Source organism: Gopherus flavomarginatus, chromosome 21, assembly GCF_025201925.1.
Source record: "Gopherus flavomarginatus isolate rGopFla2 chromosome 21, rGopFla2.mat.asm, whole genome shotgun sequence".
Classification (NCBI taxonomy): Eukaryota; Metazoa; Chordata; order Testudines; family Testudinidae; genus Gopherus; species Gopherus flavomarginatus.
This window is the reverse complement of record NC_066637.1, coordinates 12,051,050-12,078,949: the sequence shown is the minus strand read 5'-3', so window position 1 is coordinate 12,078,949 and position 27,900 is coordinate 12,051,050. Positions and strand designations below refer to the sequence as shown.

At 46.1% G+C, this 27,900-nt stretch overlaps 1 protein-coding gene across 7 annotated transcripts in view; it reads left to right on the top strand.

The window, feature by feature from the left end:
* MTOR (mechanistic target of rapamycin kinase) overlaps positions 1-27,900 on the top strand; it is a 103,344-nt gene that overhangs the window by 2,144 nt on the left and 73,300 nt on the right. For 2 of the 7 annotated variants that reach the window (XM_050931801.1, XM_050931800.1), the window contains exons 3-30: positions 106-214; positions 985-1,047; positions 1,514-1,746; positions 2,108-2,308; positions 3,107-3,241; positions 4,921-5,196; positions 5,540-5,648; positions 6,450-6,636; positions 6,827-6,955; positions 8,567-8,811; positions 9,289-9,504; positions 10,199-10,404; positions 11,048-11,170; positions 11,566-11,655; positions 11,749-11,841; positions 12,405-12,539; positions 12,879-13,008; positions 16,678-16,928; positions 17,739-17,780; positions 18,771-18,857; positions 19,451-19,618; positions 19,881-19,993; positions 20,410-20,572; positions 20,909-21,001; positions 21,789-21,935; positions 23,200-23,342; positions 26,104-26,266; positions 26,369-26,514. In XM_050931801.1, the coding sequence (XP_050787758.1) occupies positions 106-214; positions 985-1,047; positions 1,514-1,746; positions 2,108-2,308; positions 3,107-3,241; positions 4,921-5,196; positions 5,540-5,648; positions 6,450-6,636; positions 6,827-6,955; positions 8,567-8,811; positions 9,289-9,504; positions 10,199-10,404; positions 11,048-11,170; positions 11,566-11,655; positions 11,749-11,841; positions 12,405-12,539; positions 12,879-13,008; positions 16,678-16,928; positions 17,739-17,780; positions 18,771-18,857; positions 19,451-19,618; positions 19,881-19,993; positions 20,410-20,572; positions 20,909-21,001; positions 21,789-21,935; positions 23,200-23,342; positions 26,104-26,266; positions 26,369-26,514 (4,196 nt within the window). The remainder of the gene's footprint in view (positions 1-105; positions 215-984; positions 1,048-1,513; positions 1,747-2,107; positions 2,309-3,106; positions 3,242-4,920; positions 5,197-5,539; positions 5,649-6,449; positions 6,637-6,826; positions 6,956-8,566; positions 8,812-9,288; positions 9,505-10,198; positions 10,405-11,047; positions 11,171-11,565; positions 11,656-11,748; positions 11,842-12,404; positions 12,540-12,878; positions 13,009-16,677; positions 16,929-17,738; positions 17,781-18,770; positions 18,858-19,450; positions 19,619-19,880; positions 19,994-20,409; positions 20,573-20,908; positions 21,002-21,788; positions 21,936-23,199; positions 23,343-26,103; positions 26,267-26,368; positions 26,515-27,900) is intronic. The other 5 variants (XM_050931803.1, XM_050931802.1, XM_050931806.1 and 2 more) reach the window with 3 other exon arrangements.

The following is a 27,900-nucleotide window of genomic DNA, read 5'->3' as shown; positions in this document are numbered from 1 at the left end:
GAGCGCGTTCAGGGATCGATCGTGGGTAGTGTAGACATACCTGTATCTGGGACATGTGTAATGGAGGAGAGTTTGTAAATTGATCTGAATTCCTTTCCTGTGCAGATGAGCCAGGAGGAATCTACCCGCTTCTACGATCAGCTGAATCACCACATATTTGAACTGGTCTCTAGCTCTGATGCAAATGAGAGGAAAGGAGGCATTCTGGCTATAGGTGAGTGAAGGACTTCAGAGCCTCTGGTGAACTTTCCCTTCCAATTGTTATTCTATCAGGACAGATTGTCAAGAGAACTCCACACCACAAGAGATGCCCAGTATACTTAAGAGAGTTCGGTGCACTGGGTGCGTATAGAATGTAGAGCTCTTTTGAAAATCTGACCATAAATGTCACAATGGGAGCTGCTGGATGCTGAGCACTTCTGAAAATCTGGCCCTTTTGGTGCCTCTTTGGAAACTGAGCACTTGAAAACCTGACCCCAATGTAGGTGCTGAGCACTTGAAAATCTGGCCCTGAGCTCTTCTGAAAATACTTCTCATAATGTCCAGTTTTATTGGTGGTCACAAGAGGCGAAGACTCCGGACTCCCTGTTGCCTGAGAACATTCATTCTTTTTTGTTTAAAGTCACCTGCTCAAGGGCAGCAGCCCCCATCCCTGTGGAGGGATCTAAATGGCTTTTGCCTTCATTTTGTTTAGTGTCTCCCTCAGTTGCCCTGTTGTGCTTTCATTCTTACATGGCAAAGCTACCCAAATCCTGTGACACACAAGGATGCAGGTAACTTGTATAAAAACACTCTCTGTATTCTTAGCATTTGCCTTTTGTTAACTACATAGAAATTACTTGTGGGTTGATTTCATGAACCATAACCAAACCAACCCCAAGGTATCTGGAGGTGGTGGAAGTAACTTAGGAAAAGAAATCTTTGTTGACCACATCAGATTTCAAAGCCGACAGTATCACTTTAAAATTGTTTCTGTGAATTTAGTGCTCTTGAAAGGTGCCGGAATGACAACCCTGGACACTGATGGCCTCTTTATCTACAGAGCAGGTACAACCCAGGCACCGGCAGTGCAAACTTCAGCCACACTGCCCCCTGTCAGTGTGCCTCAACTTTGACCTGGAGGCACCATCTCTAGGGGTGAGGGAGCATTCAGTCTCCTTAGTCCATTCAGTCCTTGGCGCCTCTACTGAGACTGTCAAGAAGGGGGCCAGTTGTAGTGGTTGCATGTGGATGCCTGTCAATTGGGAATGGGCCCACAATCCCAGGATGGAAGATCTGTGACCTGTGGAAAGGACTTGATAAGCTTCCCTGTTTACTAAACAAATTCTGACTTTAAAAGGCTGGTGATCCTTTCCTGTTGCTTGATTTCTCTGGTGGATTTCTGGTTTAGGAAGAGATAATGGGAGTCTCTAAAGAATGGATAGGGAATACTAACTCTTCTCCAGGGACTACCCTACTGTCTGGCAAGCTGACTCAGTGGCAGAGCTTTCACTCCTGTTGTCCTTCTCCCCAGCAAGCCTTATCGGCGTTGAGGGAGGCAATGCCACCCGCATCGGCAGGTTTGCCAATTACCTTCGGAACCTCCTCCCGTCCAATGACCCTGTCGTCATGGAGATGGCGTCCAAGGCCATCGGGCGCCTTGCTTTGGCAGGTGATACCTTCACAGCGGAATATGTGGAGTTCGAGGTGAAACGGGCTCTGGAGTGGCTGGGAGCTGATAGGAATGAAGGTCGAAGACACGCAGCTGTATGTACTCCTCTTCAGCCTTCCTGGGAAAGGGCTGGCTGCTCATGAGTAGTGCTGATGGGAGCTATGTATATAGATGGGTGGATGCAGCGAATGAGAGCTGTCAGGGATTGGAATGGCTACCATTGTATATCTGAGAAGTTGTGATGCTGGGTAGCTGGGCTGCCATTAATCATGTTCATTATCATAGTCTCTTACCAGCCAAGAATAAGGACCTGTTTTACTACGCATTGTGTAGATGTAGAGCAGATAGAAGGTCCTTGCCCCCAAAAAGCTTACAGTCTGGACAGACACAGGGGAAGGGGTCAGTCTCTGAATTCCAATCTGTCTCTAACACCACCGTCTCTCTTCCTCTCTCCAGGTTCTGGTCCTGCGTGAGCTGGCGATCAGCGTGCCCACCTTCTTCTTCCAGCAAGTGCAGCCGTTCTTCGATAACATCTTTGTTGCTGTGTGGGATCCCAAACAGGCCATCCGAGAGGGAGCCGTGTCTGCCTTACGAGCCTGCCTTATCCTCACCACCCAGCGGGAACCAAAAGAGATGCAGAAACCACAGTGGTACAGAGTAAGGAAATAATCCCTTAATCTTGTAACAGCTTTCCTCTAGAGTTCAGAAAAGCCTCAGTGTCAGCACCAAAAGCCAGGAGACTGATCCTCATATGTCAATAGGTGTTGGCCTCTCTCAATCAGGATTGAAAATGGTTTGGCCTCTAGAATAGGCTGAACCAAACTGTTTACACTGCCCTCTACAAAAGCATGTGAGACACTCCATTCCACCAGGGCTCTACTGTACATACTGTAACTTGTTGCCAACAGTAGAACAGAGTGCTCAGTAGTGAGGGACACGTGCAGATTTTATGGGTTCAGCTACCTCAAGGTCTCATCAGCATCAGTGATCAAAGAGCCAGTCAGCAATGGCAAGGTTACAATGCTGCAGCCAGGGGTTGTACTTATTTGACAATGAGTTCTGAATCCACATGTTAGGCTTGAACAATGCAATCAAACTAATTTGACACTGTGAGACCTGAGCACATGTCATACTGGCAACATGACCAGGGTGCCAAGAAATGAAAGGCCTCAACACACATTTCACATAATCCCTATGTATGCTATGATAATGGTGTGTTCTTGAGGGAAGATGGAGGACACAGGTCTCTTTGTTCACTCTTTCTGTTGAAGACAGTTTGGCTGCCAGAGTAGACTGGGTCAGAACTATTCAGTGCTCTGTTCTAGTGTTGATCAGCTGAGGTTTGTAGCTGTTTCTGGAACTTACGGGCTCCCAGTAACTACTGACTTGCTATATTCCCTTGTTCTACATTGAGGGGACTTGGTCTCTGTTAAGGTTGCTATTATCTTTATTCAGCACACATACGAAGAGGCAGAGAAAGGTTTTGATGAGACTTTGGCCAAGGAGAAGGGTATGAATCGTGATGACCGAATCCACGGTGCCTTACTGATCCTCAATGAATTAGTGAGAATCAGCAGCATGGAGGGAGAGGTGAGTGACTTATCAGGATGGCGACCAGTGTTTGGTGCTATGATTGGCCGAATGGAGGTGTCTCCTCGTTCAGTTTAATAAAATGGGGCACATGTGATTAATCCGTTTGGGTTGGAAATGGGTTGATTGAGCTGGAGAAGTTCACAAGCAACTGGGGTCTAGGGCATTTAATTGTCACAGACACAGTGGCAAAGTGAAGGGAATTAGTAGAACAGTACCAAATGTGTAGGGACAGGAGGGTTCATTCATGATGGAAAGTGACATTAAATAGCTTTAAGTGACAACTGGATGTATGGGGCAGCAAGTACAGATATTTGTGGGATATAAACACAAAGGAAGGAGAGGAATTGTGCAGGGTGTTATAGGAGGATATAGCCAGAGGAGGTGAGAACACTTCCTCGCAGTTATTAAATGAGGTGTTGGGCGGCCTCCCAAGGGAAGGGAAAGGATGAAAACCCACTTGCTTAGGACTTTTAAAATTAGATTAGAAAAAGCACTAGTGAATGTCCTTCAGGGAACAATTCTGCCTCCGTCCCTTGGGATGGACAATGTGATTGAGCAGATCTCTCTCCCTCTTTAGTTTCAATTACTCCTCCACAATCTTTTCCCAGTTGTAGCTTCAGACCTTTCTTGCATTATGCTGTCCCCTGTGATCGTATGTAGTAGGACAGATACATCACTGTCTGTTCAATGTGTGTGATATAGGATGGTCGCCTGATAGGTTCTAACCTTATATGGATACGTGTTTAATTTAAGGAGCAACTTGGCACCAATTAAATTTGAATTGAAGGTGTGTTCGTAGGGGCTGGTGGGTTCATAGGAAGTGGTTGAGTGTGTTGGACGCTAGGGTCAGCTTAGTGCCCAGAACTGTTTAATCATGTGAAACTCAGCACGCTCTGAGAGTCCTGCTAGACCAGTGGTTCCCAAACTAGGGGCGCCACTTGTTCAGGGAAAACCCCTGGCGGGCCAGGCCGGTTTGTTTACCTGCCGCATCCGCAGGTTCGGACGATCGTGGCTCCCACTGGCCGCAGTTCGCCATTCTTGGCCAGTGGGGGCTGTGGGAAGCGGTGGCCAGCATGTACTTCGGCCTGTGCTGCTTTCTGCAGCTCCCATTGGCCAAGAACGGCAAACCGCGGCCAGTGGGAGCCGCGATCGGCCGAACCTGCGGACGCAGCAGGTAAACAAACCGGCCCAGCCCACCAGGGGCTTTCCCTGAACAAGCGGCGCCCCTAGTTTGGGAACCACTGTGCTAGACTGTGAATTCACAGAATTATAGAAATGTAGAGCTGGAAGGGATCTTGAGACATCATCTAGGCCATCCCCCCCACTTCCCTTTTGTTGAGGGGGCAGTGGGTGCAGGGTTGGAACCGCATTTCCCGTGAGAGTTAGGGCCACTGCTATACCTAGTCTGTCTTGTTCAGTGAATTTCACTGGTTGACCCTGATTCTTTCCCACTCTGAGGCCGAAAAGGGAGAATTCTTTGCCTTTGCTGTCTCACTGCTGGCCACTTGGCAGGAAAATCTATTGCATGTAAGGCACCTGGATGTCAAGTCTGGTTTGCAGTTCAGTCCGTGCCATACAGCCCTCTTGGTATGGGTGCCTATGGTCCATGAGTCTGTTAGTTGTATGTGTCCTCTTCTGTTTAACTGCCTTTGAAAGTGTTTTTTTTCTGTGCCCAGCGCCTTAGAGAGGAGATGGAGGAGATCACGCAGCAGCAGATGGTGCATGACAAATACTGCAAAGACCTGCTAGGCTTTGGTACAAAGCCTCGCCACATCACCCCTTTCACCAGCTTCCAGTCTGTACAGCCCCCGCAGTCAAACGCCTTGGTGGGGCTCCTGGGGTACAGCCCACATCAAGGAATCATGGGGTTTGGAGCCTCGCCTGTCCCAGCAAAGTCAACATTGGTCGAGAGTCGATGTTGTCGGGATCTGATGGAGGAGAAGTTTGATCAGGTGAGCTGTGGGCTTTTCTCTAGCGTCTCCCAAAATCCCCTGCGCAGAGACAAGACTCTTAGTGTGACTTCCTTCCATGTCCTTTGCTGGGAGGCAAAATGGCCCAATAGTTGGATCACGGTCGCAACCCATTAACTGTGTCCCTGACTCTGATGCTGGTTTCCTGTGTGTCCTGGAGTGAGCTGCCTAACTTCTCTGTGCCTCAGTTTAGCCCTCTGTGGCACAGGTATAATTATAACCCTTCCTGAGGGGTGATGCAGCAGAATGACAGTGGAAAACCTTGTGATCCCCACAAGGCAAGGATGGCAGAGCGCCCTTTAAAGCCCAACCCCTCTGGTTCCAGGTGTGCCTCTGGGTTTTGAAGTGCAGAACCAGCAAGAACTCTCTGATCCAGATGACAATCCTCAACTTACTGCCACGGCTAGCTGCTTTCCGGCCTTCTGCGTTCACAGGTGAGGGGTCTTGCAGCTGGGCTTTGGCTGGAGCTGCAGCTGAAGGTGAGTTGGGGAGGTTCTAGCTCATGTGGTCCCATTGACCTATGTACAGGTAATGCAGCAGCAGAAATCCTGGTGCTTGGCATTGTACTAACTGGCACTTTGATTTCTGCTTTAAGTAGTGGGAATTACTGTCCTCTGGATGGTCTCCTTGACATCTGATGGGAGCTCGCTGCTTTGTAAAGCTGGCAGAGTGAAAGCCCTTGCCTGGAGTCCATGTTCAGTGCCTTAATAAAAACAGGACCTCATTTTCATGCTGCCTGAGCGTGCCATGTTCAGTGCTGAGCTGTACCCTCTTACTCCCTGCACTTTTATATCCCAGTTATCAGCAATGTCTGATCCGGATTTCCCTTTTGTGGATGAAAGAAAACCCCAGCTGGCCTTTCAAAAGTTGAATCACTCAAAGTGCTGAGAACAGCCAAAGTAGTTGGAGTTAGAGGAGCACTGTCAATATGGCTCTAACTGGATTTACCTTAAAGCTTTACTATTGTCTCTCCTCACCACCAAATCCCAGTCGGTCACTGCAGTAACAAGCAATAAACTGCTTGGCATCTTGCTTACAGGAAGCGTCTTTTAACTACTATTGCCAGGTTCTCCCTTACGCTGTTTCTGAAGTGGAGGCCATATGAAAGGGACCACGGGGCTTTTAGCCACACAGACCAATAGGAAGTTGGTTTCTCATAATCTCATAAAAACTTTGCGTCCACTCTGTCAGGCCAAATGAACTCATTGATTGTCTTGTTCTGCTCTTGTGATCAGCTGATCAGTACCTTCCAGACACAATGAACCACATCCTGAGCTGTGTGAAGAAGGAGAAGGAGCGAACAGCAGCCTTCCAAGCCTTGGGATTGCTTTCTGTGGCCGTGAGGTCTGAGTTCCAGGCCTACTTGCCCAAGGTCCTTGAAATCATCAAAGCAGCACTCCCACCAAAAGATTTCGCCCACAAGTGAGTGTGTGAAGGTTAGAGAGGCTCTTGGACAGACACCTGCTGATCATGCCATTTTTGGTGTGACAGTGGGGTATGACAGCTTATTAAACTGATAAGTGTTCCCATGAGACGTTGATAAGTGAGGGGGGTAAAGAGAGATGCAGGATTGCACTCTGAGGTAAACAGCTCTTACGGTGTCTGTTTTCAGGAGGCAGAAGTCCATGCAGGTGGATGCCACAGTCTTCACCTGCATCAGCATGCTGGCACGAGCTATGGGACCCTGCATCCAGCAGGACATCAAAGAGCTTCTGGAACCCATGTTGGCTGTGGGACTGAGGTAGGTACAAGATATGTTAGCAAGTTCTTCCATTAGCCACTGGGTGGCATTGTTGGCCATGAGCAAGGGTGATCACTGTATGTATAAAAGTGAGTTATGAAACTCCAGCAAGCAGACTTCTTAATCAGCCTTAGAGAAAAGCCTGTCAAATGCTTTCCCTTCACAAACACTCAGAGATTATATTGTTTTCTGTCTTCCCGAGTTGGAGGAAATAGTGCACTGTGTCCTGCTTTAGGGAAATTCCTAAGACATGCCACTGAGAAGCCAAATACCAGGATTAAAATAACAGTATGGTGATACTAAACTAATTCTTTTTGAGAGAAGGGATGAGAACTAATCTTTAGATTCAAAGAGCCAAAAAACCAAATTCCTTTCGAAGAGAAATACTCCAGAAGCTATTCCCTTTTCTTGAGAAGGAATCCTTCAGCTATTGGGATGGCAGCCGGAGTGAGGGTGTGCATTCGAGTCAGCCAATTCACAAACTCCTCTTAAAAGTGAAACATACCAGAAAACACACGATTTTCAAACACGGGCAATTGTATCCCGTGACCAAATCCAACCCTGGTTACACTTAGGTGTGTGAAAAGGATACTCGTGCCTTTCTGCTGCTCTGGTTATTCAAGCTCAGCACTTAGGTGAGTTATCATGGCTCCCACGTCTGGAAGTCAGGACCAGTATTTTAAATTCAGTATGTGGGTGCATTGCTGTGCTGAGCTTTCCATTCCACGCCTGGTGCTGTCAGCTAGACTCCTCCAGCACTGTGAGTGCGTATACATCCTGCTGGAGGGAGGTTACTCCTCTGAGAAGGCAACAAGCAGCAATTTGTCTTCAGTGTGAGATGTCTCTTGGGTTCTGAGCAGGTGTCACCGTTTAAAGAATTGCTCTATAAAATAACTAATCCCAGTGAAGTCAAGAGCAGAGTCCCCTGCTTCCCAGCACTCAGACATTCCTTTTAGGCAAAAACTTGGGCAAACAGGAAAACCCTGAAGGTCAGTGCACTCCATCTGTGTCAGACCAACAGGGGAAGTGAATTCAAGGTCGGACTGTCCTACGTCTTGCCTTCCCTCACCTTCAGAGTTCATATCTGGAGACTTCTAACTCATGTGTCCCAGCTTATCTCCTCTGCCAGGATGGTGGATACGGATGAAGGCAGTCTTTCAAACAGCTTGCTCCCAGATTGCACAGTGCTTCATACTCCTGGACGTGGATTGATAGCCTTTGCCTACAGATTATAGGAATGAGGTATCCAACACAGCAGGTGCCACTAAAATAAGCCTGCAGCTGCATTCTGCTCCCTGTGAAACATCAGAGCAGTGTTCAAAGGTAGCCTGATGCAGAGTGCCTTGCACCGCTCTCCTCTAGAGTTCCGCCATGCAGATAATTCCTGGTAGCGCCTAACACAGCAGCGTGGGCTAGAATCCAAGCAGTTTGTTTGTTAGCTCTGGAGTTTGCACGAAGGCAGCTATGCTGTGATAGCAGGTGTTGCTGTGACATTAGAAACACCTCAGGTAATGTTTTCATGGGCAAAGTTACAGTCATGAATGAGAAGCCAAAACATGTAACTGTTCTTGTTCCTGCCCTAATGAGGGTCTGCCTACTTGTTGCCTTCAGCCCTGCTCTGACCGCTGTGCTCTATGACTTGAGTCGTCAGATCCCCCAGCTGAAGAAGGACATCCAGGACGGGCTGCTGAAAATGCTCTCTCTTGTTCTAATGCACAAACCTCTCCGGCACCCAGGCATGCCCAAGGGCCTTGCCCATCAGCTGGCCTCTCCCAGCCTCACCAACATCCCCGAGGCCAGCGATGTGGGCAGCATCACCCTCGCCCTGCGCACGCTGGGCAGCTTCGAGTTTGAAGGTAAGGTGTGAAGCCAGCAGCAGGGTGGATGTGCATGTCAGTATTGTCAGTGCAGGTTGTGTACGCTGTCATTAAGGTTGCACAACAATATCCTTGCCTGTGTGTGTTCCCATGGCTGAATTCACTGCAGAGTTTTGGGAGCCTTCTGGAAAGCGTCACCCATTGTGGGTGCACAGTAACACAAACGTTTATATACTGTAATTAGAATTACAATCCAGAAATAGGTTTAAAAGCATCTAAGGAAGGGCTTGCCTTTTCCTTGGCTGGCACAGAAGAGAAGAGCTGACATAACTCATGCTCAGACTGACCCCATCTACACAGCTGCTTCTGTTACAGGAGGAGAGACTTTAAACCAAACAGTAACGGTGTCCCTCACATTCAGTCTGCAGCTCCATGTTTGTCTCACTGGAAAGTCTTCTATCGCTGAGGTGTAAACCTGTGTGAGAACCAATCTCTCTTTTCCCCACTCCCATCCAGGCCATTCTCTGACCCAGTTTGTCCGGCACTGTGCGGATCACTTCCTGAACAGTGAGCACAAGGAGATCCGGATGGAGGCGGCCCGCACCTGCTCTCGCCTTCTCACGCCCTCCATCCACTTGATCAGTGGTCATGCCCATGTGGTCAGCCAGACCGCAGTGCAGGTGGTGGCAGACGTTCTCAGCAAACTGCTAGTGGTTGGGATAACAGACCCAGGTAATTGTTGGGTTTGCCACCATACAGCTGTCTGTGCTTGGACCGAGGGTTGTGGTACTGTTCAGGCTTGTTTTCTGATAACCCAGGGAATCGCTCTTTCTAAATAAAATGGATTTCACACCTCCGAATCTATCCCCAGATTTGGGCATATTAGCAGAGAGCAAGTGCAGAGTGATGTAACCCCAGGAATTCTCTATTCTAGGTGGAGGCCTCAGAATTACACTCCCCGCCTCTTGCCTTGTTGTATGAGCCTGTCTCACATCACAGTCTCAATTGTTACGACTCAGGAGGGACCAGCTCCTTTTGTTGAACCTCGCTCTCTTTTCCCCCTTTTGCTGGGTGGAGTCTGTTATGGCTGAGTGGTCACCTGGGGCTGAGTGGTCACCTGGGGCTGGTTTGCCCTTTCTCTGTGGTGCTTCCAGTCACACTAGCTTTAGGAGCAACAGACTGTCCTGGACGTGAAACCCAGGTGTCTTGTTTGGCAGCACAGAGCAATAGCAAGACGCCATTGGGTAGATTCTTCAGGTCTCTCTCACTCATTGGGGTCCTCATCCACTTGCTCCAAGTTTTTGGCAGGGTTGTTCATTGATAATAGCTCTCTGGTGAAAGAAGGGGGGTATGTTATTTAGTGTGTCAAGATTGTGTAAGAACAGCAGTTGAACATGAGCAAAGACAAGTGACCATGCTCTTGCAGACCCCGATATCCGTTACTGTGTGTTGGCCTCATTGGACGAGAGGTTTGATGCCCATCTTGCCCAGGCAGAAAATCTACAGGCTCTCTTTGTGGCCCTGAACGATCAGGTGTTTGAAATCCGAGAACTGGCTATCTGCACCGTGGGCCGGCTGAGCAGCATGAACCCTGCCTTTGTCATGCCTTTCCTGCGCAAGATGTTAATACAGGTAACGGAGACAGGGTGGTAAGGATGAGGCTGGAGTCCTTACTAACTGAGGTGGGGATGGTGGCATTAAGGAAGTCAGACTGTGCTAGAATAGCTGCAGGGCAACGTAGGACGCCCTTTCTGGAAGGCTGTTTATAACTCAGCTTGATACGTCTTAGACAATGCTTTCCTAATGAGTGTTGACGGTTTCATTTTATTTATTTGCACCAGGGTCCCTCAGAATTCTATGTGGTTTTCAGTCACCAACTTCCATGGTAGGGTGGAGAGGAGAGTAGTAACTTCAGGCCCCAACATGTGCAACACTTTTTGCCTAGAGTGGAGGGGCCTTCTGCTCGGGCTGAGGTGGAGTATCCCATGCCCGAGAGTATAATCCCATAGGCTTTCCCTCCCCATTAGGGATGGATCTGGTTGCACTCCATTCCATTTTTTACAGATTAGCCATGGCCTTGTTTGGGCACCCTTGGCTGATGCCACGTATACAGCTTCTGAGATTGCTTTGTCTTTTGACACTTGAGTGGTGAGTTGCGGAGGATAGGCTCAGTCTCGTTATTTTGCTCTCTTCTATCGTTTGCTGCCTTACGTGGAGAACGCTGGCTCTCCAGTTTTTGCTCTGCTTTAATGCATCTGGTTTGCCCTTTGTGCAGATCCTGACGGAGCTGGAACACAGTGGTGTTGGCAGAATAAAGGAGCAAAGCGCCAGGATGTTGGGTCACTTGGTTTCCAATGCCCCACGACTCATTCGTCCATACATGGAGCCTATCCTTAAGGTAGGGCCTTCTTAGAATTCCTGCTGACTTTAGGTGAGGGAGATCTTCTGGCTCACAGGTGGATCACACAATAACTGGGACCAGGAGCTACATCATTTTCATTGCTCTGTAATGGCATAATAACCAGACTGGAGTGTGGTACCTACGACAACCCTGAGTGTGTGGTACTTCTTGACCTGGATAGACGTTGGATGCGCAAAATCCCTAAAGATATGATAGAAATATGTTGTAAATCTTTGAAACATACGTTGGCACCTATGAGCATCTGTTAGGGGCTCTGTCTTACTGGTATTTCCAGTGCAGGAATTGGGGAAGAGATTGCTCAGTGAAGGAGTCGGGGGTTGGGGGGAGAAGTTTCTCAGAGGAGTCTAACTTTTTCCTATGTCATCAAACAGGCGTTGATTGTGAAACTGAAAGATCCTGACCCAGATCCAAATCCAGGGGTGATTAATAATGTCTTGGCTACCATAGGGGAGCTGGCACAGGTAAGTGTCTTGCAGCTTTATGCGGAGGCATTATCATTGCTGCCTAAGTCTGTAACAGTTCTAGATGAGAGCCCTTCCTTCCTCTGTCTATAGGTCAGTGGGCTGGAGATGAGGAAGTGGGTGGACGAGCTCTTCATCATAATCATGGACATGCTCCAGGACTCCTCCTTGCTGGCAAAAAGACAGGTGCGTATATGACACCTGCCCTAAACCATGCTGTCCTCCTGTGACCAGAAGCATACAGTAAAATGTCACTGTACGCTATGAAAGCTACTAAAAAACGTTAGCTCAGAATGTCAGTCTCTCATCGAATGCAGAGTCCATTCTTGTCTGCCAAGATGGAAGTTGTAGCGCCACTCAGTCTTGTGATCAGGATGTTCTGCCACGTGACTAGAGAACCCAGCTTAGGTCAGTGGTTTTTGTGGAAGACGCTGGGATCAGGCTCAGTGCTGCAGAGACGTTTCCAAAACCAACTGAAGGAGATGGAGAAAAAGGTCCTATCTCAGAGTGGCGTGGTGTGTGTGTTGTATAAGCCTGAGGTTTGTACATTGCCATGTGTTAACTGACTTTTCACCTTCCCTTAACAAAGAGACCCTGTTTGTGGAGGCTTCCGGTGTCATGGTCTGTGGAAGTCAATCAGACATTGAGATGTTTTAAAAGAATAAAAATGGCTCTGGTAGGACAAGACAAATAGTAACTTGCTGCTTGGCCTGATCATAACTAACCCTTCGGGGCTCTATTCATTCCAGGTGGCTCTGTGGACACTGGGACAGCTGGTGGCCAGCACGGGTTATGTGGTGGAGCCATACAGGAAATACCCAACTTTGCTGGATGTGCTGCTGAACTTCTTGAAGACCGAGCAGAACCAGGGCACTCGGAGAGAGGTAGGAACGCAAAGCTCACTCCACAGCAGCAGCTTCCGCGTACTTGCATGAGAGGGCGAGGTCAGTCCTGCTAACCTTCTGAACGAACGACTGATCTGTCGTCGGGGCTGATTGAAGGATAGTTTGGCATAATGGGCAGGACTCCAAAGGAGAATCAATACACTCTATTTGGAATACGATGGGACTATCTCCCCCACCACGCAATCTTCTTCCCCTTCCCTCCACCAGCTACCCAGAGCCCTGAGTTCAGGCTTCATTTAATGTGTTGGCCTTAGCCTGGGTGATACGCCTTGACATGCCTTCTCTGTTTTGATTTTTTTTTTTTCCTCTCCTTGCTAGGCTATCCGTGTGTTGGGACTGTTGGGGGCTTTGGACCCTTACAAGCACAAAGTGAATATTGGCATGATTGACCAGTCGCGAGACGCTTCGGCTGTCAGCCTGTCGGAGTCTAAATCCAGCCAGGATTCTTGTAAGCAGAGGGAGACTGGGGAAAGAATGTGCACCCTGCACTGTTTAGTTTTAAAGGGGCCTTGGTCTTTACATTCCAGCACAGGAACTAAAGATGAAAACGATGTAATGCAGCATCTGGGTTGTTTCCTCAGTCAGTACTGAGAGGTGGGCTAGATGGAGCCTAACCAAGAGTGTTTCCCAAAAACTCCATGGGCTTTACACACAACCAGGATTTTCCCTCAGAAGTGAAATGACTTAAGCTACAGAAAGGCAAAATTATCTGTAGCTAGGGCATAGGACAGGGTGTCAAGAGACCTGAGTTCTTCCCCCAGCTCTGCCTCTGAGACTTCAGGTGAGTAACATCTCAATACCTGTTTCATCATTTGTTAAAAAAGAGCTAATGATACTGACCTGTGTTTGTGACATGGGTAGAGATCTATGGATGGAAAACGCACAGCATTAGCGCTAGAATGCACAAAAGAGAAAATACTTTGAGGGTTCCATGCCAAGTTCCATTTTTTAACTGTTGTTGACATTAGAGGGTTCCTGTTAACTAGAACTAGAGGTGAAAGTCATTTCATGTTCTCCACCTCTCACAGGTCTCCCTGCCAAATTTTGCCGTTTTACAATTGCACTTTCCTGTTTTATAAAATGTCTTTCTCTTCCCTGTTGCTGTGTGAAAGCCTAATGGAAATGGGAGACTGCCGACATAGGGGAAATCTGAATACACATGATGTGGTCAAATGTACAATAAAATGACCACTAGAGAAATATCTTCTCTAATTTTTTATCTGTAATGATCTTGGGTGCTACTTGCAGCAATAGTCCATAAATTGCAGGCAAATGTGCGAGGAATTGTTTAAGCTGATGGTGTCCCCTTAAAAATGTTACATTTAGTTGACAGGGTTTACTTAGTACTGCTTGTCTACAAGGTCACAGCACCACTCCCTGAGAACTGTTTGAGTCCTTTGAAAGTTTTCCCTGCCCTAGCCTCTTCTCCTCTTCCATGGGAGTGCAGAATACAGTGGTTTTATTCTGAGAATGAAGATCAACCAGAATTTTTTTAAACAATTACTAACATAAACCCAGTTTTTCTCTCTGAGTGCCTTCTAACCTGTTCCATTACATATTCTTGCACTAGAATGAGCTATGTTTCAGGAGCATAGGCTTTACTGTCCATTGCACAGTTCCATGCTTTAGGCCATTATTTCTGTAGCGTCCTAGGAATGTGTGGTGTCTGACAGACAAATTACACAGGCCTCTGCTCTGCGGAACTTGCTATCAAAGTAAAATGCTGAAACCGTCTAACAAAAACACTTCCCAAGTAGGAGTCCATGGAGTATGTCAAACTCATATAACTGAGGGTATCAATAGTTTTGCCCCCTTACTTTTATCATTGAATTTTGGTGCTAATGTAAGTAGAAGTTCATGTGGTTGCTTCAGCACAAAGTTCTGCTCTCGTCCCTCACTCCCTGTCTGCAGTTACCCATGTTGTATACCCGTTTCCTGACCAGAGAGCAATAATGCTGAATTGCTTGGCGATGGTGTCGGGACATAGACGGGCAGCTGTTTGCCAGGTGTTTGCTTAAATAAAACCATCAAACTGGCATCACAGGATTTTGGTTTTGGCAGGAATTTTTATTAGCACTTTCAACTGTTACAATAAAAAAATATAATACCAGATGGAGCGTGATAAACTGTCCCTGAATTCAAATAGATTTCTAAGCATTTCAAGATAGCATGCTGTAGGGCAGTAAAAAGCCCCCTGGGTTCAGCTGTGAGACTGATTGTGTATGTGTGCATGAATTTCACTGTATGCAAAATAAGAGAACAGAACAAAAATAAGTAGCCAGATTATGAGCATCTCCAGATGTGGAATTCACTATAAGTGACTTTATCGTTTAATCGTAACTTACTGTAAACACCTACAGTGGAAATAGTTATACTGACGTGTCCACTCAGCCATTGGCAAGGTTTTCTTTTGTGAAATCCAAAGAATTCAGTGGAGTCTGCTGGATTTCCATCAGTGTACATGAAGTCTAGATATGGAATAAAAAGTACCATTTCAATTGGTTTCCAAACACTAATACAAACAGACAGGGTTGAGAGTGCAAAAGGAATGTGGTCTCGGAGTAGTAGAGCAATATATGGTGATACAGAAGTTTGAGTAAATTTTCAAAAGGCCCTTAGGGTTTGTCTACACTTGGAAATTTACCAGAGTACTTATTCCAAAATAACTCTTTGTGGATACACTCATGTTCTGGAATAGTTATCTTGGTAAATTTCCAAGTGTAGACAAGTCCCAAATGACTTAGGAGCCTAAATCCCTCTGAATGTCAATGCCACATTTGAAAATGGCACTGAGGCACTTGAGAAAATGTCACCCAATAGCTACAAATTAGCATACTGATTACCCCATTTAAAATATCTGATTAGATGGGAAAAGAAGGAAGGGGATATTTCATCTTTAAAAAGAGAGAGGAAGAGGCAATCAATCAGATGTAGCTTATTCCCAGGAGAGGTTTGTATTGCGGAATATTATATAAATGGGATGTGAGAGACTGTGTCTGTCATGCTCCAACTACCTAAAAGTGCTTAAAGTCAGTCGGTCACTGCAGTGCATCTAGCCATGGAGGCAAACGTCTCAGGTGATGTGCTAGGCTCTGGCACTCTCACACTTTTGGACATGAGTAAGTGTGTCCCTAAGAGAGGAACATTGGCCAGAATGGCAGGGTTATCCCCTCCATTTTTTATTTATTTATTTATTTTTACAAAAGCAGAGTGAGATTATGAATTTTCCTCCCAGATGGCCACCAGGGACGAGCAGCAGGTGTCACGTGCAATCAAAGGGCAGATCGTGTTATTGTTGAGACACCCTCGGCTTAGCTCTTGCTGTTGTGTTGAAGAACTGCAGCTGAGAAAGATGACCAGTAGCTAGAGTTAAAACTGTACTGTTAGTGATAGCTTTTAGTCTTCTACGGGCAAACTCCCCTCTCCTGTACAAAGAACATGGGAGAGGAGCAAGAAAACCCTCCACGTTTCACCTGTTTCCCCCAACCTCTTGTGACAGAAGACATTTTGCTGAGAGGGGTCTGTTAATCTTGAAGCTGTGCCTCTACCCAACCCCATAAATCCTAGTGACATGGGAGAATCCTGGGGATCTCTTCTGCAGTGAGCCAAGACTGTGCTGCTATGCTATTCTGTCTTCCTCAGTAGCACTGCTGCAGTACCATTGCCTGGGTCCCCCTATGACTGTTTAGCAACGTTACCCTGTGCCTGGATGTTCTTATAGAAGTGTCCAGGCTCTATAGGGGCCAATACTCTAGAGATCATACCTCCCCTCTTCCACCCATTCCTACTTTGAAAGCTTCTGAACTCAAAGAGGCACCTGCTGTGGGCAGGTTGGGGCACAATGCCTTATAGATGCTACTCCCCTATTTGTATTTATTTTGTGCAAAAATTGAGAGATTCGTGCAGCCACGTTCTTTTCTGTCCTTTAAATTTAGGAATACAACTTTCAGGGTCTCAGGGCTTTGGTTTAAGTTCCCATGGACTGGTCATCTCCTCTGAGCATGTTGTTAATGTAAATTCCTCTTCTCTTCCCCCCCCTTAGCCAGCTGTGTCTGAAGTGCGATGTGGTGTGCATTGTGTGTACACATGTAAGTGACACTTCCTTCCCTTTCCCCAGCTGATTACAGTACCAGTGAGATGTTAGTGAACATGGGAAACCTCCCTCTGGATGAGTTCTACCCTGCAGTCTCCATGGTAGCACTGATGAGAATCTTCCGAGACCAATCCTTGTCCCACCATCACACTATGGTAGTCCAAGCCATCACCTTTATTTTCAAATCCCTCGGGCTGAAGTGTGTGCAGTTCCTGCCCCAGGTCATGCCAACGTTTCTCAATGTAATTCGGGTTTGCGATGGTGCCATCCGAGAGGTGAGTGTGCTAGGAATTTGCTCCCTGTCCCCAAAACAAGAATCCCTTGTAAAGCGAATACAACTGTCTTTGGGTGCTCCTGCACTGGGTGCTGCTGCCAAGCATGCTGCGAAAGTGAAGTACCAGCTTTGCTTTCTCTCTCCTCTGGGCGTTGATCAGAACATCAAATGGCGCCAATTTTTCTGCCTCTCCACTGAAACAGTTGCTCCCAAGTATCCCCCTAAATAGTCAGTTCTCAGTTCTGCTTCCTCCTTCAGCCATCCTGTGCAGGTCCCACAGCTTTCAATGGCCTCTGCAGTTTATGCCCTGTTGCACCGTGTGTCTTTACATGTAGAGTCTTAAACGTCTAGCAAAGCAGTCTGCTTTCATCCTCCTGTGCAGGAAATTTGACTTGCTGCAGTCAGCTGGCATTCACAGCTGAGTGGACAATGATTCCACAGCACCTCACTTCTTTCTCATTTAACTAGCAGTTTTCACTTAAATGTAAAATTGCATCAGAAGAATGGGCCTCAGCTGCATCTGGCCTAAGATGGCTGGTTGTAGCAGAACCTCTTCCTCAAGAGTGTATGTAATAGGGAATTCGCATGAGTTACTGGAATTGTGTTTTACATGTGGGATGGGAGCAACAGAATTACCCCCATTCCTGCTTTAGAACCACAGTCACCACTGGCAATCCTCTACCAGACTGAATTACTGCTCAGATTGGAATGAAAAACCCTGGCACTCTGGGTTTGCTGGGTGCCTAGACATGACTGACCTAACTTGCTTGAAAGCTCTGCAATTTTGCACACTCTCTTTAAAAATTTTCAGGTAAAAGAAGATGGTGAAAGTGTACTGGGGAGAAGAGCTGAGGTGGGTACAAAGCGCAAACCAGGCAGTTCCCTGCACTGTATGTAAACCTCCTCTTGCAACTCCACAAGAACTGAGTTATTTTTCAGTAAACATGTATATGTTGCCCTAGCCAAAGAGGCTGCTTTTTATCCCTTGTCCATTTACCTGATTTTCATGAAACCCCATAATCTATTCTTTCTGAGCTCCACTTGTAAATTGGAACACATTGGCCTGTATTTGCTATGAACACCAATTACAATCTACACCACAAGTTTTGCATGAAAACTGTTAAATTTAATAGAAAATGATACAAATGGTGTTTGTTTTGGTTTTAAATAAGCATTTGTGGACCAGGGGTGCTCACCCAAATTGTTATATTATTTCACACCAAACACAAACGTAAAATCATTACAGTGGATAGTTGCACATGATTTTGTTTTGCTTGATCAAAGTGAATCATGAACCCAACACAGCAAATGGTCTAAGTCACACTACTCCCAGGGTACAATTAGCCATCTTTCTAATGAACCGTTAACCTGGCAAGTACTGCAGTCTGTCCCTGTAATAGTCCACCAATATGCCTTGGTGGGGAGAGGGAAAGAATATAGAACAAAGTATCTTAAAATCTGGGTGAGTTTGGCCAGCTGCAAGAGATCGGGGCTACATTTTCACAAGCAGCCTCCAGGGCTGGATTTGTAAAGCGATGTGGTATTTCAAACTCTGGGTTCAGGCTTGCGAGTCTGTTGTTTAAATACCTAATCAATTTGCATGTGTAGAATCCCTTTTGGTGCATACATATCCAAAGTTCTAAATACTCACAGCAGTGGATAAAAATACCAACTCTGGGTTGAGGCTGAGAGAGAATTTGGCCCCAGACTTCCAGCATTTACAGCTGTGCATGTTGTTTAGTTTTTAAAGGCGCTTGCGATTAGTCTTTGAAATCAGATTTGCCCTGAATTGCGCAGGAATTTGGATAGCAGCATTGAGCACTTACCTCTCTCTTCCTTTCAGTTCCTGTTCCAGCAGCTAGGAATGTTGGTGTCTTTTGTGAGGAGCCATATTCGACCCTATATGGATGAAATTGTCACCCTTATGAGAGTGAGTACAACCCTTAGTCTGAACCCCAGTATCCTGGAAATAGTGGAAGGTGGTTAATTACGCTTTCTTTTATTGAGCAGGTGGGGTCATTCTTGAGGGAATATCACAGTCACAATACGTGCCCAATCCAGAAAGAGAGATCCGGAGAGATTAACAAACCTCTGCAGCTGTGGAAGGCAGGGAAATTATTAATAATGGGAGAAAAATATTGATTGATAAAATATCACTTAATATTACAATAATAGTTTCTTCTTCTAATCCAGTCTCAGAACTGTTACTCCAGCTGAGGGTATGTGCCATTCTCTCTTTGTTAGAATTGAACCTGGGCTTTGCTAACTACTGCTGAACAGCGTGGGATGGAAGCTGAAGCATTGTGATTGTAACCAATGATTCGTCTATTGCCCTAAAGCTGGTGTAATATGCAGTGTTAAATAGGTGGCTTGGGTGTTTTGTTTTTTCTTAAATTGCTTAAGTCAGGGGATTGCCTAATGGAGGAGAAGGTTCTCCCTAGTGTTAGCCTTATGCTGTCTCCTGGTCCAGTACTGCATGCAGCTCAGCTATAGAGAACCTTTTTTTTTATCTTTCTCCTCCAGGACTTCTGGGTCATGAACAATTCTATACAGAGCACAATTATCCTACTTATTGAGCAAATTGTGGTGGCTCTTGGGGGCGAGTTCAAGCTCTATCTGCCTCAGCTTATTCCTCACATGTTACGGGTCTTCATGCATGACAGTAGCCCAGGACGCAACGTCTCTGTCAAGGTGAGTGATTCAGCCTACGAGGTGATATATTGGGTACTGCCTGTCCAGGAGCCTAGTCCCATGGGCCCACGTCTGGCTACACTGAAGCAAGAGGGGTGGAATAGCCCTACTGCCATAATAGCACAGGATAAAGTGGTTCAGTCAGTGCTCAGGTGAATGCACTCTGCCAGAGCAGCTTCCAAATGGAGATAGGGTTACTTTAAAACATAGCTGTTTCATGACTTTATTAAGCTGGGTGGCATTGGATCATCTTTCCCTCCAGCTGTTAAATGCGATCCAGCTGTTTGGAGCTAACTTGGATGACTACCTGCATTTGTTACTACCTCCCATTGTAAAGCTGTTTGATGCCCCAGACGTCCCACTGGTGGCTCGCAAGTAAGTATCTGCCAACTCTGTACTCTCTTCTCCACTCTGCTTCCATTTATCTATGTTCCCTCAGAGGCTGCTGTGGTCCTACATGGCATAGATTGCTGATTAGTCCCTCTAGGTGTTTGATAATCAGATGCGCAGAGTACTTGTTACTTGAATGCCTCAGCCCTAGTGCTCTGTGTTTCTCAGCTGCACTAATAAATCCTAGCTTTCACCTGCCATTGTCTTAGTCACTGCCATATTCAAGCAGGCTTGCAAGTGTTGTTGTCATCAAAAGCCCACTAAACTGCCATGTCTATTTCTGTTATTGCTAATGGCTGAGACATATGTGCATAAATCGCTTGTATCTTTATAATCAACCTTCTCCTCCTATTCTGTCCCAGCAATGAGAGAGTCCTCCCCTCTTTCTGCTCTGGTTTCAGAGCTGCTCTGGAGACTGTGGACCGCCTGACAGAATCGCTGGATTTCACTGATTATGCTTCACGGATTATTCACCCCATTGTGCGGACACTAGATCTGAGCCCTGAGCTACGGCCAACTGCCATGGATACGTTGTCCTCTCTGGTTTTCCAGCTAGGGAAGAAGGTAATTTCCTTCTTAAGTGCAACAGCCCCCAGAGAGGAGGGAATTTCCTTCATGGCTTTAAAATGGGAGTGTTTAACATGTAGTCAGCCTGGATTTTAGAGAGACAATGCCCAGTTTTGCAGTCTTTCCAGTCTACAATTGTGTATTTTAGTGGGTTTGCCCTTACAGTATCTCCCCTGCCCTCCCCCCAAATGGCTTTTGGTAGCATGTGTTTTTCAGATCAAGCTCTTTCAGATTCTGCTTCTAGCTGGTCTGTGAATTGAAGATGGAATCGGTGGGTATATTTTAGTCTTGGTGAAACTGGCTAACTGGCTTTTGACTCCTTCTCCCATACAGTATCAGATTTTTATCCCAATGGTGAACAAGGTCCTGATGCGTCATCGAATAAACCACCAGCGGTATGATGTTCTCATCTGCAGGATTGTGAAGGTGAGTTGGCTTGTATGAATGCAGCCAGGTGTGTAGAATCGGATTCAGGTAGGTTCTGTACGGAAGCTACTGCAGCAGACGACTAAGGTAGGCTTCTCGCTGTTGCATGCAGAGTAACTGTTTCCATGTTCTGAGTAGTAGAAGTAATATAGTTGGGTATTTTGAGACTGAAACTGGAAAACTTATTTGCCTTGTAAAACTTGGGCTCCCCATAGAAAAGTCTCTAAACTGTCTAGGAGGAATCTATAATAGTAGTTTGTGTCTTTCCTTCTCTCTCATGTATCTTCTTCACCATTTCCACCCTAGGGCCAAGGAAGGATTCCCCTGCTCAAGCCCAGTGTACTGCAGCAGGTCCCATAGTTCATAAGTCAGGAACTGCCCCATATTTCCCAACATAATTCCATTGTTATGTCCTCTCCTGGTCACTAGCATAATGTCTTTCTGCAGCTCTCACTGAGACAACTGGACACTGATTTGTGACGTATTATTCCACAGTGGTATGACTGAGTTTAGCTTCTCCATCCTCCAGTGTTGGGAGCCAAGGTTTCTTGGCAGCTAGTGCTGATGGGAATGGGATGACCTGAGCTCAGAGATGCCAAAGATGTAATATGTTGTTGTGAAAGATCATCCCCATGCCCCAAATTGAGCTTAACAGTTGAAAACTACTTGCATTTCCTTTCACCCAGACAGGTAGCCTTGAGCAGAAAGTGGGAGGGGAGAGATAGGGACATTAAAGGAAGTCTTAATAGTGGCACACCTGGCCTTCACTCTGAGCCATTGATTGCAGGGCTACACCCTTGCTGACGAAGAGGAGGATCCCCTGATTTATCAGCACCGAATGCTGAGAAGCAACCAGGGAGAGATGCTGACCAGTGGCCCTGTGGAAACAGGACCTATGAAGAAATTACACGTCAGCACCATCAACCTGCAGAAGGTGAGTTACGGATTTCCTGCAGTAGCTTGCTACAGAATGCGGGGGGCTATTGGTGCCTTGATCGAAGAGTTATGTCTGGAGCATCTGAACATTTCAGGGCTCTCTTCCATTGCCAGCTGTCAGCCCCAAGAGCAGACTTGTCTGGTGTCAGGGGGCTTCCTTTAGAATTCTAAGCAACTTTGAGGTTCTCTTGGTTTTAGAGGATGTCTTGTGAGCAGTTCAGATGCTGGATTGAAAGGGGCCTTGTAGTAACACTGAAAGGCTCTTTCCCCATGTCTGAACATGTTCGCAAGACTCATTGATTCTGAGGAGTGAACCTTGGAATGGTCTATCACTTACTTCTGGATTTAACTGCTTCAGCTCCATTGGAATGTTTTTTCTACCCTCACTGTCCCTCAGAATAGCCCATTGTTAAAGCAGCTGTGTAAAGTGCCCTCTGTTCCATGTTAGAGAGTTAATGTTCAGATGAACTCCCTGTGGTGCTTTACAGTTCTGTGCGTGGATGCATCTCTAGGTATTGGTACGTGTGAGACTATTTAGACCACAGACAAATAGTTACTTGGCTCAGAGGGAGACAGCAGGAAAAGTATTGACCCAGAATGACAGTAACGACTTTGATATGTAGCCCTTTGCTTTAAGTGGTAAGTGCAATGAAGGAACTGGGTTCTACTTAAGACAAGTTCATGGCTACCGTTCCACTAATTGCGGTGCTTATCCTTGGCCCCTCTTCACAACAGGAGGCATTGGAGCACTTAGGCTGGCCTCTGGATGTTCTCCATCTGCTCTTAGGAGGGCAATAGCACAGTTCTGATTGGTCATGTGAGCACTGTTTGACCATAGGCTAGATTCAGAGGGGTGTATGTGTGGCACTCCCTCTCCTCAGCAGGATGGGGGGCTGAGTTGACCCTGCAGTTCTAATTCTAGACGTACGCTATTAGGTATTTCAAAGCTGGTGCTTAACATTGACGTGTGACATTGGGTGTGTTTTGCAAAGGAGAGAGAAGGGCTGCAGGTCTTGCTTGTTAAACATTTCTGGTGCTTGATGGGAACATGCTTTGGGTGGGTTGCTTAGAAATGAGGCTGGATTGTTGCAAATGGCCCTGTGGAAGGAGAACTCCAGCAGGGAATAAAAGAATAGATCGTACCAGATGAGATGTAGAGCTATGAAGTAGAAACCTCTCTTGCTGAAGCCTCTTATCCTCTACTTTGGGCTCACGTATTGGCACTGCACTCAGTAGCTGAGCTGTCTTGCTTTCTGTTTCAGGCCTGGGGAGCAGCAAGAAGAGTCTCCAAAGATGACTGGTTGGAATGGCTGCGGCGATTGAGCTTGGAGTTACTGAAAGATTCCTCGTCGCCATCCCTGCGCTCTTGCTGGGCCTTGGCTCAAGCCTATAATCCTATGGCCAGGTACAGTCATTCTGTATTTCCTGCCGCTCCTTAATGTGCTTGCAGCAGCAGGCACACGCCAAAAAAAAAAATGGTAAGGAAATGGAAACTCACATAAAAGTGTGGAATTTTACATAAAGTTACCTATTGCTTGGGCAGGGAATAAAACGGTTGGCATTACTGATTGGCAGCTCCTCGAGGTGCAGTGTTGAGTGGGAGAATTTTCAAGATGATTCTGTCTACTGCTCTTTCCAGAATAATAGAAGGCAAATGAAAGTGAAGCTGAAAAAACAGGAAAGTAAAAAATCATTTGTAGAACCTTGCATCTCAGATAAGATTCCTCTGGGTAGAATAAACTGCTCTGATTTAATATCATTGTAACCAGTAGGTCTAGGGCGACTTGGTTTTCGTGAGCAGCTGCTTGTTCATCTCTTCCCTGTGGCACATAATTGTCACTTCAGTGGGCGGGAACCTGACTTTACTGTTGTCTCAAGAGAGCCGCTCGTTTCTAGTTTTGATTTTTTGATAGAAGTGAATTGTAGCGCGCATACAAAGGAAAGGCTGATAGATTGGCAAAAGTTTGGGGCTTGCTATGTGGGCAGATATTGTGCAAGTGTCCTTTACAGCTCTGCAAATACATCTCAGTTCTGTCCTTTAGTATTTCCCTGCTATTCTAGCCCCAATCCCAGAGTGCCCTCATCTTCCCTCCACCGCATGTGCGCACAGAGTCCTGCCCATGCACTTAATCCTCTCTGCAACAACTCCTGCTAAACCCCAGTTCTACTCTGTAGTGAGCGCAGGCCATGTGATAACTTTGTGATGTCAACACATGTCCAGTAAAAATACGAAGGGACATTCTCTCTGCCCCACTAGTTCAGGCTGGAACCCAGATACAGTATTCAGAGCAGAAAAGACAGACATGCTCCCTGCTGTTCCAGTCCACCATCATCATACTGCTTTAAAAGATTTTATTTTTAAATTTTAATCTTGTTGGGCATTTTGTGCTGAAGAAATAAACACAGGAATTTCTCATTCCTGTGCATACCAGAATGAATTGCAGGGCTTTGCACAGAAGGAACATAAAGTGTTTCAAAACCAGTGCTTAAGCCGCTAAGATCTCTTGCAGTCCTGTGGTCTCAGCATAGTGTTTGGAATAACAAGACTCCTTGCAACCATATGTTTTAATCCTGGCTGCATTCGTTCAGTCCTTTGTCCTAGTCAGGTACGTAAACTAAGTTCTCTGCAGCTTGTGTGTGAGCCTCTTGAGTTAGATCTTCAAAGCAGAGATTCTGTGTATCAAACATCCTGTCGTGCTTTTTCAAAGATCAGGATCCATCCCCTTGGCCAAAAAACTCCCTCCCCTGCACTGTTGTGCAGCAGGCTGCATAGGAGCTGTCTGCCGGCTACTGTCCTTCACCCCCAGCGATGACTCCAATGATTTTTCTACATGTGGTTCGTAAAGCAGGTCGGAAACCTTTGTGCTGAAAGGCACTGTGTAAATGTAAGGTAATATTTAATATAGACAATATCAGGAATTTCAAGAGAGCATTATTTATATTCATTTCATATCCTATTTTCTCTGCATTAAAAATGAATAAAGCAGCTCATTGAGAGAAGGGTACTAAGACTATGAAAGCAAGAGCCTCCCCAGTGATGCATTTTAGTCTTTTAGTTGAGGTTTAATATGTTCTTGTAGTGTGTCCCCACGTAACCTCGAACTTAAAATCAACTACAGAAGAGAAGGCTGAGGTTGCATTTGTAGGGCTTTAATCATCTGCTCTCTTGTGAGTCTGGATTCTGATTTCTAGTACCTCAGCAAGATTCTTCTAGCTGTTAAGCTTCATAATGATCCAATAAATACTTTGATTCTCTACAGAATCCCTTAAATAGTTTCAGCAGCAGGCAGAATGCTGAGGCAGCAAGTGATAAGCCTCATATTGGAGCGCCAATTTTATGTAGAACTCTGTCTGAGGATAGTGCAAAGGGTTTGTAAAACCTCTTGTCGGGCCACGGCCTGACGGTCAATCCACTGGACTAGAAAGGACTCCACCCTCACTATCACTCCCCATCTAAAGACAAAAGTAAAATTACTTAAAATATTCTGGTCCACTAATAATAATAATTGTCTCAAATATATCCCAGGAGCACATATGAGCATCCTACCTCCCTCTTGGGAAGGGAGACTGAGGCAGATGTGACTTGTCAAGGCCATGGAGAGAAACTGTCAGGGCTGAGATTAGAACTCAGGAGCTCCTGCAGCCCAGTCCTGTGTTCTGAGTACTAGTTAGACTGAAATCCTGTCGCCAAATGACCTTATATTTGTACAGTATCTCTCACCCAGATGGTTCTTAAAGTGCATTACAGAAAGATCACTCAACCTATATGCAGTACGGAAATCACTGAGGGTACTACTGGAATGTCATTACATCTGGGGTGGAACAGAGTAGATGTTTAGGGCATGGCAGTACTACACAATGGCTTAGGAAAGGCAGTGAAGAATTCCATATCTGTCAAAATTCAAAGGGAATCGAAAGAGGCATAGTGCAGTTATCTGTGTGTAGAATTTGGGAGGGTTAAAATCTCTTATTTTAAAAAAATCCAGGACATCTTCAGTGACCACAAGTGGCCAGGAACTCAGTTTTGTTGTCGTGTTGGCTTCCGCATAACTCAGCGGTGGCCCTGAGCTGAACACAGGAGCTCAGCCCACAGCAGAAGAACAGAAGTTGGTTTTACAGTGAATGGTTAATCCCTTCCTCTAATCCTGTTTTCCCTCCATCCTCAGAGATCTCTTCAATGCTGCCTTCGTTTCCTGCTGGTCTGAGCTGAATGAAGACCAACAGGATGAGCTGATCCGAAGCATTGAGTTGGCCCTCACTTCTCAGGATATTGCAGAGGTGACTCAGACCCTGCTGAACTTGGCAGAATTCATGGAGCACAGTGACAAGGTAAAAGAGAGCCCCTCGTTGCTTGATGGGGGGTGATTATCCTTACATGCTGTCCTCCCTGTACACCCACTCGATTTCTGATTCTGACCCGTTCCTCTCCAGGGTCCGTTGCCGTTAAGAGATGATAATGGCATTGTCCTGTTGGGGGAAAGAGCTGCTAAATGCCGTGCCTATGCTAAGGCCCTGCACTACAAAGAGCTGGAGTTTCAGAAGGGCCCCACCCCAGCTATTCTGGAGTCGCTCATCAGGTAGCGTGACGCTCATCAGTTCTGGTTGTTCCTGATTTCCACCAAACTTCTCCTGTGCTCTGTTGTCATTTACAGTAGACCCACTCCACTCTCAGGCAGCAAAAAGAGCCCTTTGGTGGCTTAGAGTGTCGGCCATGGGGTCCAATGTGTAGATTAGCAGATTGTTTGTTTGCTTTCAGGGGGGCATTTGTAGCTTGCACACTGTGCACATTCACACCTGTCGAGTTCATTTCTCTTTCTGTGCAGTAAAAATTCTGGTGTGAAATTTCCCTCTCTCAATGAGCTGTAACTTGCTGAAGTTTTGCAGGTCACAGTTACAGAAGCAGATCAGACAGAGTCCTCTGATGTTCCCTGGTTAGGTGTGAGTCCCCAGGGAGTGGCTGAAATGTAAATGAAAGGTGTTTCTGCACCTTAAAGGAAATACTGTCTGTGAATCTGAAGCTCAGCAGCTGAGCAGAAAGCTTTTGGGAAATGAAATTGGCCTTTTTTTGTATCTATTGTTGCAGCTGAGTATTTCAGATTGAGCTAAACTGGTGTTTATCAGTGAGATGGCAGGAATTACTGGGTTTAAGGAAAAGCCACAAATTATGGTGTGTGTCCCCCCACTCCACTTCCCCCACAACAAGGGATTTTCAACCTGTCTGATTCTGAAGAGTTTTTTGATCATGAAATCGAGCACTGCTGAGCGAGTCTGCAGCCAGTCAAAGGGAAATACGCCACAGAAAAGTCTGAATTCCCACCAGTTTATCCAGCCATCACAATGAATGGTACCTTTTGTGCTCTTAATATTGTTACTTAAATGCCAACATTCACAATTTCATTTGTGATTGTCCTACTGGAATAACCAACCAGTGCATTTTGCAGTGTGGCTGGCGTAGTGTTGCTGCACCTTCTGTTTTCCAGGATCATGCCCTGCAAGCCTAGCTTGTGGAGTCCGTGTGTGACATCCTGTTGTTTTGTGATGATGTAACGGCCACGCTGTGGGAACATGCCACGGCAGCATCATCACGGTGGAAGCATCAAAATGCCATGATGCAAAAGTTTCTCTGTAGACTAGATGCACGTGCTTCACCCAAACCTCCCATTCACTTGAAAGAAAGGCTCCGCCTAAATAATATAGGTATATTTGCAAACAGTTAACAGAATATTCTTTATACTGGAACATGATACCTTAGCACATGTTTTTGAAAATACTGATTAGGAGGAAAGTAAATGGCCATTTATGAACTGCATGCACCGCAGTAGTGTGTTTGGGATTAGCAAATTTTCTGTATAACTTGGCCTGGTTGTAGCAGCAAAAGACATTTCAGTATAACAAGCTAATAAATGTCTTTGTAACTGACCCTCCTTGCATCTTAAAATATCATCTGCTGTTGAAATGTCTGA